The sequence below is a fragment of the Pristis pectinata genome, chromosome 15, assembly GCF_009764475.1.
Source record: "Pristis pectinata isolate sPriPec2 chromosome 15, sPriPec2.1.pri, whole genome shotgun sequence".
In the NCBI taxonomy this organism is placed as follows: Eukaryota; Metazoa; Chordata; class Chondrichthyes; order Rhinopristiformes; family Pristidae; genus Pristis; species Pristis pectinata.
In genome coordinates, this window is record NC_067419.1 from 19,974,138 (window position 1) to 19,988,108 (window position 13,971).

A 13,971-nucleotide genomic window follows, 5' to 3' on the forward strand; every position below is an offset into this window, starting at 1 on the left:
GTTCATTTAGTAACACTTGCATGACTCCCTCTTCTGAGTTATGTGACCATCAGTGGTTCCCTGTTCAGAGACTTGAGCACAAAAGTCTGGACTGACTTTACAGAACAGTACTGAGGTTTCATCTGCTTTCTAAGGTGAATATGAATGACACATGGTAAAGAAGAATGGGGAAGCTATCCAAAGCAACCTCACCAATACTTTTCCCTTCTGAAAACAGATTATCTAGTCAGCATTAGAACATAGAACACTACAGCACAGTTCAGGTCCTTCGGCCCACAATATTGTGCCAACATTTTATCCTGCTCTAAGATCTATCTAACCCTTCCCTCCCACATAGCCCCCTATTTTTCTGTCATTCACGTGTCTATCTAAGAGTCTCTTAAATGTCCCTAATGTATCTGCCCCCACAACCTCTGCCGGCAGTGCGTTCCATGCACCCACCACACTCTGTATAAAAAAACTTACCCCTGACATCCCCCTTATACCTTCCTCCAATCACCTTAAAATTATGTCCCCTCGTGTTAGCCATTGTCACCCTTGGAAAAAGTCTCACTGTCCACTCGATCTATGCCTCTTATCATCTTGTACACCTCTATCAAGTAACCTCTCATCCTCCTTTTCTCCAAAGAGAAAAGCGCTAGCTCGCTCAACCTATCATCATAAGACATGCTCTCCAATCCAGGCAACATCCTGGTAAATCTCCTCTGCACCCTCTAAAAACTTCCACATCCTTTCTATAATGAGGCGACCAGAAATGAACACAGTACTCCAAGTGCGGTTTGACCAGAGTTCTACAGAGCTGCAACATCACCTCGCAGCTCTTGAAATCAACACCCTGACTAATGAAGGCCAACACACTATATGCCTTCTTAAGAACCCTATCGACCTGTGTGGCAATCTTGAGGGATCTATGGACATGGACCCCAAGATCCCTCTGTTCCTCCACACTGCTAAGAGTGCTGCCATTAGCCTTGTATTCTGCCTTCAAATTTGACCTCCTGAAGTGTTTCACTTCACACTTATTCGGGTTGAACTCCATCTGCCACTCCTCAGCCCAGCTCTGCATTCTATCAAATATCCTGTTGTAACCTGCAGCAACCTTCTACACTATCCACAATACCACCAACCTTTGTATCATCAGCAAACTTATTAACCCACCCTTCCACATCCTCATCCAACTCATTTATAAAAATCACAAAAAGCAGGGGTCCCAGAAAAGATCCCTGCGGAACACCACCGGTCACCAACCTCCAGGCAGAATATGCTCCATCTACCACCACCCTCTGTCTTCTATGGGCAAGCCAATTCTGAATCCACACAGCCAAGTTTCCCTGGATCCCTTGCCTTCTGACTTTCAGAATAAGCCTTCCATGAGGAACCTTATCAACTGCCTTACTAAAATCCATGTACACCATATCCACTGCTCTACCTTCACCAATGTGTTTTGTCACATCCTCAAAGAATTCAATCAGGCTCATGAGGCACGACCTGCCCCTCACAAAGCCATGATGACTGTCCCTAGCCAGTCTATGCTTCTCTAAATGCCCATAAATTCTGTCTCTAAGAATCTTCTCCAGTAATTTGCTCACCAATGAAGTAAGACTCACTGGTCTGTAATTCCCTGGGTTATCTCTACTTCCTTTCTTAAACAAAGGAACAACATTTGCCACCCTCCAATCATCCGGCACTACTCCTGTGGCCAGTGAGGCGCAAAGATCATCGCCAAAGGCACAGCAAACGCTTCCCTAGCTTCCCGTAATAACCTTGGATATATTCCATCCAGCCCCGGTGACTTATCTATCCTAATGTCTTTCAATAGTTCTAGCACATCCTCTTTCCTCACATCGACATGCCCTAGCATATCAGTCTGTCGTATGCCATCCTCATAAACGTCAAGATCCCTCTCTCTGGTGGATACCAAAGCAAAGTATCCATTAAGGACCACCCCTACCTCTTCCGACTCTAGGCACGTTTCCTCTTTTATTCCTTATCGGTCCTAGCCTCACTCTAGTCATCCTCTTACTTGTCACATACATGTAGAATGCCTTGGGATTTTCCTTAATCCTACTCGCCAAGGACTTCTCATGCCCCATTCTACCTCTCCTACTTCCATTCTTAAGCTCCCTCTTGTAACTCTCCAGAGCCCTGTCTGATCCATGCTTTCTAAACCTCAGGTAAGCTTCTTACTTCCTCTTGACAAGATATTCTACATCTTGTGTCAGCCACGGTTCCTTCACTCTACCATCCTTACCCTGCCTCAATGGGACAAACCTATCCAGAACCCCATGCAAGTATTCCTTAAACAACCTCCACATTTCCGCTGTGCACTTCCCCAAGAACATCTGTTCCCAATTTATGCTCCCAAGTTCCTGTCTAATAGCATCATAATTCCCCCTCCCCCAGTTAAATACTTTCACATATTGTCTGCTCCTATCCCTCTCCAAGGCTATGGTAAAGGTCATAGAGTTATGGTCACTATCTACAAGATGTTCTCCCACCGAGAGATCTGAAACCTGATCAGGCTCATTGTCTAGTACCAGGTCTAGTATGGCCTCTTCTCTAGTCGGCCTGTCCATATACTGTGTCAGGAATCCTTCCTGTACTACTCTACTCCCTATACACTCACTACTGTGTGGCCAGATTCTGCTCTAACTCCATCTACAAGTTTGCAGATGATACCACCGTTGTAGGCCATATCTCCAACAGCGATGAGTCAGAGTACAGGAAGGAGATAGAGAGCTTAGTGGAATGGTGTTATGACAACAACCTTTCCCTCAATGTCAACAGAACAAAAGAGCTGGTCATTGACTTCAGGAAAGGGGGTGGTGTACATGCACCTGTCTGCATCAATGGTGATGAGGTCGAGAGGGTTGACAGCTTCAAGTTCCAGGGAGTGAACATCACCAACAACCTGTCCTGGTCGAATCACGTAGATGCCACGGCCAAGAAAGCTCACCAGCACCTCGACTTCCTCAGGAGGCTAAAGAAATTTGGATTGTCCCCTTTGACTCTCACCAACTTTTACCAATGCACCATAGAAAGCATCCTATCAGGATGTATCACGGCTTGGTACGGCAACTGCTCTGCCCAAGACCGCAAGGAGCTGCAGAGAGTTGTGGACACAGCCCAGTGCATCACGGACACCAGCCTCCCCTCCTTGGATTCTGTCTTTACCTCTCATTGTCTTGGTGTAGCAGCCAGCATAATCAAAGACCCCACCCACCCGGGACATTCTCTCTTCTCTTCCATCAGGTAGAAGATACAGGAGCCTGAGGGCACGTACCACCAGACTTAAGGACAGCTTCTACCCCACTGTGATAAGACTATTGAATGGTTCCCTTATACAATGAGATGGACTATGACCTATGACCTCATGACATCACGATCTACCTTGTTGTGACCTTGCACCTTATTGCACTGCACTTTTTCTGTAGCTGTGACACTTTACTCTGTACTGTTATTTTTTTACCTGTACTACATCAATGCACTCTGTACTAACTCAATGTAACTGCACTGTGTAATGAATTGACCTGTACAAAACCTGCCTCCCAATCTGCTCCTCGGCATCTCTGCTGCTATTGGGGGGATCTGTAGAATACTCCCAATAGAGTGATCACTCCCTTTCTGTTTCTGACTTCCACCCACACTGACTCAGTGGACGATTCCTCCAGGACATCCTCCCTTTCTACAGCTGTGACACTGTCCCTGATCAGCAAAGCCACTCCCCCACCTCTTTTACCTCCGCCCCTGCCCACTTTGAAACATCTAAACCCCAGAATATCCAGCAGCCATTCCTGCCTTTGCGAAAGCCAAGTCTCTGTAATGGCCACCACGTCATAATTCCACATACTTACCCACGCTTTAAGTTCATCAGCCTTGTTCCTGATACTTATCGCATTAAAGTAGACACACTTCAGCCCATCCAGCTGACTGCAATTTTGCCCTTTCAACTGCCTATTCTTCCTCACAGTCTTTCTACACTCTGCATCTACATGTACAGTAAATGAACCAAACTCTGACCTATCACTCTGGTTCCCATCCCCCTGCCAAACTAGTTTAAACCCTCCCCAACAGTTCTAGCAAACCTACCTGCAAGAATATTGGTCCCCCTCCAGTTCAGGTGTAACCCGTCCCTTTTGTACAGGTCGCACCTTCCCCAGAAGAGATCCCAATGATCAATAAATCTGAAACCCTGCCCTCTGCACCGATTTCTCATCTGCCAAATCATTCTATTCTTACCCTCACTGGCACGTGGCACAGGCAGCAATCCAGAAATTACTATGCTTGCTTTTCAGCTTCCTTCTTAACTCCCTATATTCCTTCTTCAGGACCTAATCTCTTTTCCTACCTATGTCATTGGTACCAATATGTACCACGACCTCTGGCTGTTCACCATCCCCCTTCAGAATGCTGTGGAGGTACCAGGGAGGCAACATACCATCCTGGAGTCTCTTTCACGTCCACAGAATCTCCTGTCTGTCCCCTTACTATGGAATCCCCTATCACTACTGCTCTCCTCTTCTTCCCCTTCCCTTCCCTTCTGCACCACATGACCAGGCTCAGTGCCAGAGACCTGGTCACTGAGGCTTTCCTCTGGTAGGCCATCCCCCCAAACAGTATCCAAAGCCACGGGGTACTCTGCACTATCTGCCTATTTTCCGTCCTTCTCCTGACGGTCACCCAGCTACCTGCCTCCTGCAGCCTTGGAGTGACTGCCTCCCTGTAGATCTTGTCTATGTACTCCTTGGTATCCCATAGGAGCCAAAGGTCATCCAGCTGCATCTCCAGTTCCCTAACACGGTCTGTAAAGAGCTGCAGCTGTACACACCTCGTGCAGATGTGCAGATTAGATTGCATTTTATGGGGACTCAGCTGCTGCATTTACTATATTATGGTGTCAACTATACTTTAAAAAGTATATCATTGGTTGTAACACATTTTGGGTGTCCTGATGTAAAAACAAACTGTCCTTTTATTCATCCTGAGTACCCAATTTACAAAATGATATTGAGGATTATTACAATCAGGAAACACTTAGTGAGGTAATTACAATTTTTATTTCACTCTCTGGACCATTCTGTTAGATATAACTTCAATCATAGTGTTCAATTTCTCCCTCCAACATGTGCTCCCTTGTTCAGTTACTCATGTACAGTGTCAGAATTTTACCATCCTGCCTATGTAACTCAGTGAAGAGCTAATGATATTTACTATCAATTTAGTGAGGCTACAAAGGTAAGTAAGGAAAGGTTTCCTTTTGTCATTAAGCTGCAGACTTAAAATTCTGTGATACTACCACACTCTTGACTGGATAATGAGTACCACCTCAGTGCATTTGCAATTCATTTCTAATTATGTTTCATGTTTTTGATAATGCCAAAACAATGTCTATTTGATAACATTTTTCTTGAAGTGTATCTTTGTGTAAGTGTTTCTTCTCTGACCCTTGCAGAATTTCTTATCAAGAGGAATATGATGATAATCAACTGGGTCCATCAACAGATTGCTGTGATAAAGATAGTTTTTCTCCTTCAAAGGGGCTGCTTTCAGCAACATCATTAGGTAATATAAAAATTTAGTAACAGGAGTATTAATAAGAAGAATAGTGCTGGCTGTGGTTATTGATTCCCGCTGTTAAAACTGAAGTAAATCCTGGACTTTGGTGTACACAGTATGAAATGGGAGGGGGTTTAAATATGTAAGTTTATTCCACTGCAGGCTCCCTCATGGGAGAGGCCCAAACAGGTTGGGATTCTTCAGCTTTATGGTGGGGAATTGCTTCTCAGATTCTGCACCAGATCAGACTTAAGATAAGATAAGATTTCTTTATTAGTCACATGTACATCGAAACACACAGTGAAATGCATCTTTTGCACAGAGTGTTCTGGGGGCAGCCCACAAGTGTCGCCGCACTTCTGGCGCCAACATAGCATGCCCACAACTTCCTAACCTGTATGTCTTTGGAATGTGGGAGGAAACCGGAGCACCCAAAGGAAACCCACGCGGACACACGGGGAGAATGTACTAACTCCTTACAGACAGGCACCTTGGCACAAGGTGTGAAGCCCCATTGTTTTGAATGGAGTTTGTAGTTAAAAATTTAGAAACAATAGGGAAGCTGAATTTCTTAAATTATTCTTCTTTAATGTTTTAATGACTTCCAGGTGATTTATGCCTTATAAGTATTTTGAAAGATTTTTTAATCTTGTTCAATTACTTAGTTCAATATTAATCATTTTTAATGTCTTTGAATGTCAGAGATATTTCAGGGCAGGGCCTCCAAACTACACCAAGTGTGTCCCTATCCCTACTCTGATAATACTGTTGGACTCCAGGATTTGGAGGGCCAGCAAGAGAGGCCTTTTGTACCCTGCCTTTATACGCATGGGTTTGCAGTGATCATAGGCAACAAATCGCAGTAGGAGGGCTGTGTCTGCACCTTTTAGTTGAAATACTTACTGAATACAGTTGCATTACAATGTTACAGTACAATTTCTCTTCTCTTGTTCATACCTTGATATCCATCAGCAGACTGAAGTTAAAAAAATATATTAGTGTACATCAAATTTGCATTGGTTGCAAAATTGCTTTTGATGTACACTCGTATATTTGTTGTGTGAATTGGATCAAATGCTATTATTACATTGCTACACCTGCTGGTATGCTTGTAATTTCATATTGATCTGATGCCAACAATGTCAATATGGAGCTTAAAATGAGCTTAATGCTTCAACCAGTGCCTTCCCCTGGCCACACACATTTCAGTAATGTGTAAGCACACTGTCCAATCGCATGTGAATTGCTTGGTGAAGTGAGAACCCATACCATGAAGACAATAAATTTTTAACTCCCAAATCTCTTATGAACCTTGTTGGGATTTTTTCACTCTGTTCTTTAACATAACAAATGTAGTACTTAACCATTAATGAAGAATTTGTTAAATATCAACTAACTGTCCCTTCTTTATGTTGTTGTAACATAATACCTATCAGGATCTAAAGAATGAAATTAAAGACAATTCTAATTTTGTTCTAATGTTCCGCTTCTCTGGGCATTGTAAAGCTTGTTGGCAACAGTCTAGAAATTGGAGTATGTAGTGTCCACTTTTCCATGCATAAGTCATGCATAAGAATGCATGCTTCATTGTGAAACTGGACTAAATACTTATAGAAAATATTCATCTTTGCATTTCTGAGGTTTTCTATGCATCATTCACATACAAATGATGTTATCCATGTGCGCAGTGCTCATATCTACTGTTATCAGCATAAGTTGGTTCAGGAGAGTGTAAACTACCACCTTATTAAATAATCAAGGTTTAACTTGGGGCATGTCATGTTGTTTTGTTGCTTTGCTGGTGACTAACTGACAGTGAAGCCTATAAGTTGCATTGCACCCATTTTTGGTGTACAAACTGAGCACTATGTTTTGTCCTGACACAGTGCTGATTGTCACCCAAAACAAATCATAAAATTGGGATGCCCTTGCTTTAGGAAATTGTTAAAAATAGTCCTTTAAGAGTCATTAAAACCCAACCTGCATGATTCATAGACATTTCAGCTTGCAAAAACAGTTGCACACTGAAAAATGGGAAATGCATCAGCACCGTTAAAGGGATCTCAGTATTGTGTGGAGAAGAGGAAGAGAGCTTCATGGTGTGGGAAAGCAAAGGGAAGTTAGAAAATCAATGGGGAGCAAAAGAGGATCACTGAGATATGGAGAAGCCAAATCAAGTTGGGGGTTTAGGTCTGTGATTAGGCTGGAGAAGGAGGAGAGGACAAGTGCTACACGGAACTACAGGTAGACCATGGGGCTGCAATTGAACTGGGTCAGGCTGGGACTGAGCCTCGGGTCTTTATCTTGCCACATGTCATAAGTAGCAGACATTTTTCATACAATAAAATTCACAGAGTAAAGAATGGATGATTTATAAAATAGAAGAAGCAATGTTCCTTTAAGTCATACAGTTTACACTAATTTCAGCATGATATATTCCTTGCTACTTACAATGGCCATTCAGCCTATCTTGTCCATGCTGGCTGCTAGCAGAGCACTTTCAGCAGGCTCTTCCCATCAGTCCCATTCCTCCGCTTACTTCCATATAGCTCAGTAACTTATTCTTTCTCACTCGTCCATGAACTCCCCAATGATTCTTTTGCCACTTACCTGCAGTGGGGATCATTTACAGTAGCCAGTAAACCTACCAGCACATCTTTGGGATGTGGGAGGAAACCCATGGGAACCAGGGAGAACATTCAAACTCCACATAGATGGCACCCGAGGTCAGGATTGAACCTAGAGCTGGACAACCAGACGGACCTTGTTGGTGAACTCTAAGTTAACTGTGGAGGTTGTAAAATGGCATCCTTTGATACAAATTCTGCTGTTTAGTAATTAATGAGTGCCACTGACATCATGTGTAGGAAATATACATCAGCACAATTTCCTGCCAGGCAGGACTTTAACGTGAAATGTGTGGAAACACTTTGAAACATGCGCAAAATCATTTTTATGTGCTAGTTACACATAAAAACTGAATGCAAATGAAATTTTTTTTTTACAAGTGTTCAAGGGATGAGTGTTTTTTCCTGCATATAGAAACTTATTTCAATGGAGCTTCTGATGCTGCTGGCAGCAATCTGTTATTTAAGGCATAACAATGGCAATGATTTGCCACATTATGTGGGTGGGAGACCTTTGGGCAGGAGACATAGATGTGCTCACCTTAAAAGAGCCTATTCCCATAGAGTCTTCACAGACCTTTCTGCTGAAAAATATCTATGAAAGTTTTTCCAAGGCTGTCGTCACTGAAATATCTTCGGTCAAGTTCTTGTGCCCCGACTGCTTTCTTTGTCAACTTCAAAGTCAACCTGGGTCTTGAATTCCTCGGGACTTTTCTAAGCTGCAGCAGCATGTCTCTGCCATGGTCCTCAATTTGCATCAAAGTGGTCACCCGGCCCCTATATTCATAGAAGATCCAGGTAGCTTCTCTGACAGAAGTGTGGACAGGAATTGACTGCAGTCATTAGCCCCTAGGTGCCTCCACTAATTATCTGGAACTTTTAATCAACAGGAAGTGTTTCCACTCCATCAAAGTACAGCTGGTTATAGATCAGCAGAAGATTTTTTTCACAGTCAGAATCAGGTTTCCTCTCCGTTATCACTTCATCCTGAAGGAGGGGAGTGAACTGTCAGACATTTTGAGCAGCAGCACTGACTTGAGGGATTGACCCCAGGAAAAGAAAGGCTACTTTCTTCTTCACTGGCTTCTCATAACAGTTCATACTCTCCTTCCACAGCTGCAGACTGTCACTACAATCACAGCCATATAAGCACCAGAATTACTGATGAAAATGCCATTCGTCTGTATCAGACTGAGGGTTTCCCAGTAAACTGATGAGAACTTCAAGAAGTTGCCAACCAGGTTGCACTGACTTCTTTGTGGTGCATTGAATGCTGCATAATCTAGCCTTACAGATACAGCAGCAGATGCAGGGGATGGATCACCAAGCCCCAGTGCTTAAATACCTGCAGGAGCAAGAGGAGGAGGATGACATGAGCAGATGCTGGGGGGAGGGTGGGCACAGCTGCATCCTGAATACCCACAGCCTTGTTTCCCAGCAGAGTAAAGCAGCAAAGCAGTGATTGCAAGGGCGGTAAGGGATTCCTTCACAGAAAGATGGTTCTATAACCAGCCTGCATAGTTAACTATTCAGACAAAATGACCCTCTCCACAATATATTCCCCAATACCACTACAGTCACCCAAAATCAGAAACTACAATAGTCTAGAAGAGACTCAAAACCAGTCACTCTAACTTGGAAATCAGGATCATGGTGGATTCTGATGATCTCTCGTACTTTTCCTGGACTCTCAATCAAGTCTTGGAATGTTCCATTAGTGATTGAGTCAAGGGCTAGATACACTTCATTTGAATAGAATCCCTGGCCTTACTTAATGGTAAGTTTGAGTAATATTTTTATGTATTTTTCTTTATTTCAATTTCATACATAAGTACATCAAGGTAATACAAAAGGGAAAAAAAAGAATGTAGGGTTACAGTTACAGAGACAGTTCAATGCAGATAGACAAAGTGCAATGACAAAATAGATTGAGAGATCAAGAGTTCAGCTTTATCGTAAAAGAGGTCCGTTCAAGAGGCTAAGAAAAAGTGGGGTAGAAGCTGTCTTTAAGCCATTTTGTGCATTTTGGAAAGTCTTGTGACATTCAACTGCAAAACAATACATACCATTTCTTGGAAATGTTTATCAATGGGCTAAACAGTTTATACAAATTGAATCTTGTAATATGGAATGGAATGCGGACTAACTGTTGGATGAACATTTGAAACTAAAATAGCACTGTAGGAAATCAGCTTAAAAACTGGTGTTAAATTATTGTTTCACACTTTAAGGATTTTGTTTTAAGTAAACTGCAGTTGAAGCTTATACCTTTCTTTATCTGAACAGGTCTCACTGCATGGTATTTTTGTCATGTTTAGTAAGTACAATTATTCTCGATTGATATGTTGCAACACTGGTGCGAGGGTCAAAGGTATAGGGAGCTAGAAATGAGGTTTAAAAAGCAGAATTTCAAAGGAATTTAACTCCACAATATACTAGTGCCACTGCCAGTGAATACAGAATTAGGAGGATTGTGCAAATATGTGTGGCTGAAGAAAAACTACAGAAGTGAGGGTTTGAAATTTCTGGGGCATTGGATCTGGTTCTAGGGGATTTGACCTCTACATTCCAGAAGGGTTGTATCTGAGCAGGGCTAGGATCAGGATACTTGCAGGGAAATTTGCATCGGTCTTTCGGGAGAGTTTAAAATAGCTTGGCAAGCATAGGAACTGAACAGCAGTTTTAGAAGCGAGAGAAGCAAAATTGAATGTGGATAGTGGCGGTTTAGCAAACAAGCCTGGAAGGCAGGGAAATTAGTTTTGAAAACAAAGAAAACAAAAGCTGTGAAAAAAGAACCAAAGATACATGGTGGTGTTTAATTTTGTATACTTGAATGCAAGGAGTCATGAAAATAAAAGCAATGAACTGAGGGCACAAACAGACTTATGGGAGTATGATATTAGAGCGATCACTGAAACATAGTTAAAAGATGTGCATGCATGGCAATTTGACATGCCTGGTTTCAGGGTGTTATAATGACACAGCACTGTGATAAAGGATGGGTATATTAACATATGTTAAGGAAACATTTACAGCTACGAGAATTGATGGCGTATTAACAAGATTAACAAATAAGGCTGTGTAGTTGAATTGAAGATCAAAATGGCAGAAAGCACATTGATGGGAGTACACAATAGACCACGAAACAGTCTCTGAGAAATGCAAAAGTAACAAGGCAATAGGAGCAAGATATTTCAACCACCTTCACATTAACTGGGATAGTAAGGATATAAAAGGTGTAGAATTCTTGAAAAACAATCAGTAGAACCTTTTTAACCAGCACCTAGCAAGCCGAACAAGAGAGATTTAGATTTAGGGGATGAAACTGGGTGAATGGAAGGCTTGGAAATGGGAGAGCATTTTTGAGGTAAAAATATGATTCAATTAGATTTAAGATAGTTATGGAAGAGAACAAAGACAGACTGGGTACAAAAGTTTTAAATTAAGGGAAGGCTGATATTATCATGCTAAGATATAGTTTAGGAAAAGTGGACTGAAAACATCTACTTAAAGGGAAATTGGTGTAAGAACAACAGGAAGCATTCAAGGAAGAGGTAGTTAAGGGTTCAAACCAAATGTGCTTACAGTAAAAAGAAAAATCCCAAATCTAGTCCCACATTATGTTGAGGAACACATAGGATATGAGGAGGCAAAAAGGGAAGCTTATGACAGATACCAAAAGCTCAACACTGCTGAAAGCCTTTTGTGGGGAATGGGATACAATTAAAGGAAGTCAAAGAGAATGCATGTAAAAATCATTGACAGGTAAAAGAAACCCTCAGATTTTCTTTGGCTATCTTAAACGAAAGAGGGCACTGAAGTGTGCATCCTAATAGAGAGCAAAACCACAGTCTTTACATGGACAATGAAATACACGGATACTTCTAAATGAATGCTTTGCATGTGTCTTCATGGAAGAGAGAAACAAAACAGACATATGAAATATTAGAATGGTAAATATAAAGGGAAATGGAAAGACAGAGAAAGGAAGTGTTTTTAAGGGGACTAGCATCTTTGAAAGTGAATAAATCACCAGGCTCATATTCTTTATAAAAAAAAGCAAGGGAGAAAATAGCATTGGCATTGACCATCTTTTTGCAACAATGATTTGCCACAGACAACAGCTAATGTGATATTACTGTTTTAAAAAAAGAGAAAGTGATAGGCCAAATAACTATAGGCCAGTCAACCTAAAGTTGATACTGAAAAAATTCTGAGGGGCAGTGTGCATTAGCAATTAGAGAGACATAGATTAATCAAGATAGCCAGGATGGATTTGTTGAGGGAAGTTCAGATCTATTTAACTATTTTGATTGTTAACAAGGCATTTGACAAAGTTCTACATCCTAGATTGAGCAGGAAGGTAAAACCATGGAGTCCAAAGGAAAGTGGAAAATTGGATTAAAATTTGGCTCACTGGCAGAAAGCAAAGGGTGAAGGTCAGTGGAGTTTTGGTGACAGAAAAGCTGTGTGCAGTGTGGTCCCTTTGGGCATGGTACTAATTCCCTTGGCTTTCTGTGATATATAATATGGCTTTGTGGGACCATCATCAATAAATTTTTGAATGTTTTGAAGAGGCGATGTGATTGATAGTGAGTGGGAAAGTTCTAAGTTGCAGGAAGATATCAATGGACTTTTTGATTGGTGTACAAAATTGGCAAATAGAACTCAGTCTGGAAAAATGCAAGGCAACATTTTAAGGCACAAGATGAATGGTAAATAGTTAGATACTTAAAACGTGTTGGAAGAACTAAGAGGTCAACATAGAACCATAAAAAAGACATTAGTGGGCCATAGTTATAATACTGTGTAGAGATCTGATCGCTGTATTTCAAGAAGGATATGACAGTGCCTGAAAGATAATGGAGGAGATTTACGAGAATGTTGTCAGAAATGAAGAATTATAGTTATTAGCAGAGGGTGACATGGCTCAAGTGGTTTTCTCTGGAAAAGAAACTGATCAATGATTTAATTGGGGCGTGCAGAATAATGAGAGACATAGGCTGCATGAACAAAAAGGATCTCTTTTCCATTACAGACAGGTTATTAACCAGGAAGCACAGATCTAAACTGATTGGTGGAAGGATTAGAGGGAAGTTGAGAAAAAAGTTCACCCAAATACTAGTGTAGTTCAAAACCCAGTGACTGAAAGAGTGTTGAAGGCATAAACCTGCATCATGTTTAAAACACTCTTGGATATATACTTAAAGAGCTGTAATCTGCTGAGCCACAGATTGAGAAACGCGAAGTAGGAGTAATCTAATGATCTTGGGTATTTTAATAAATCTAGGAGCAGGCAACATAAATGTTGGTTGATTCTGTATTTAAATTTGATGTAATACTGTAAATTACTTCTCCTTGATATATTTAATTGAGAAGTTTTAATGTTTCAAGTCAACTTAAATCCTTTCTGTAAACAAAGTTGCCATATACCATTGATATACCATATTTCAATGACAGAGAAGTGCTACAGATCCTGCTATGTGTTATAGTTTGGAGTTAGTCCACAGAATTACAGCTCGTATAACCTTTACAACAGAGTAAAATAATTTTGCTGTGATTAACTTAATATGCATCACAATGATACATTGTATCACAAACTATGTTGTCATACTCTCTTGCAAACAAATATGAGAAATTGCTTTGTTAACAATATATTTTTAAAAAATCAAGAGCTTCAGTTAAATAAGCTGGCACAATTAGCCAGACAATAGTAGTTTCTACTGGAGAGTACCTATGTAAATACATTGGCTGCAATGGGACCGACCTCATTGATGCGTTTCCCTTC

General features: G+C 41.3%; 1 protein-coding gene across 3 annotated transcripts in view; it reads left to right on the forward strand.

Moving 5' to 3' along the window:
• The window catches only part of cacna1c (calcium channel, voltage-dependent, L type, alpha 1C subunit), a 550,322-nt gene that overhangs the window by 521,632 nt on the left and 14,719 nt on the right, over positions 1-13,971 (forward strand). For all 3 annotated transcript variants that reach the window (XM_052030488.1, XM_052030489.1, XM_052030490.1), the window contains one exon: positions 5,453-5,562. In XM_052030488.1, coding sequence (XP_051886448.1) covers positions 5,453-5,562 — 110 coding nt within the window. The remainder of the gene's footprint in view (positions 1-5,452; positions 5,563-13,971) is intronic.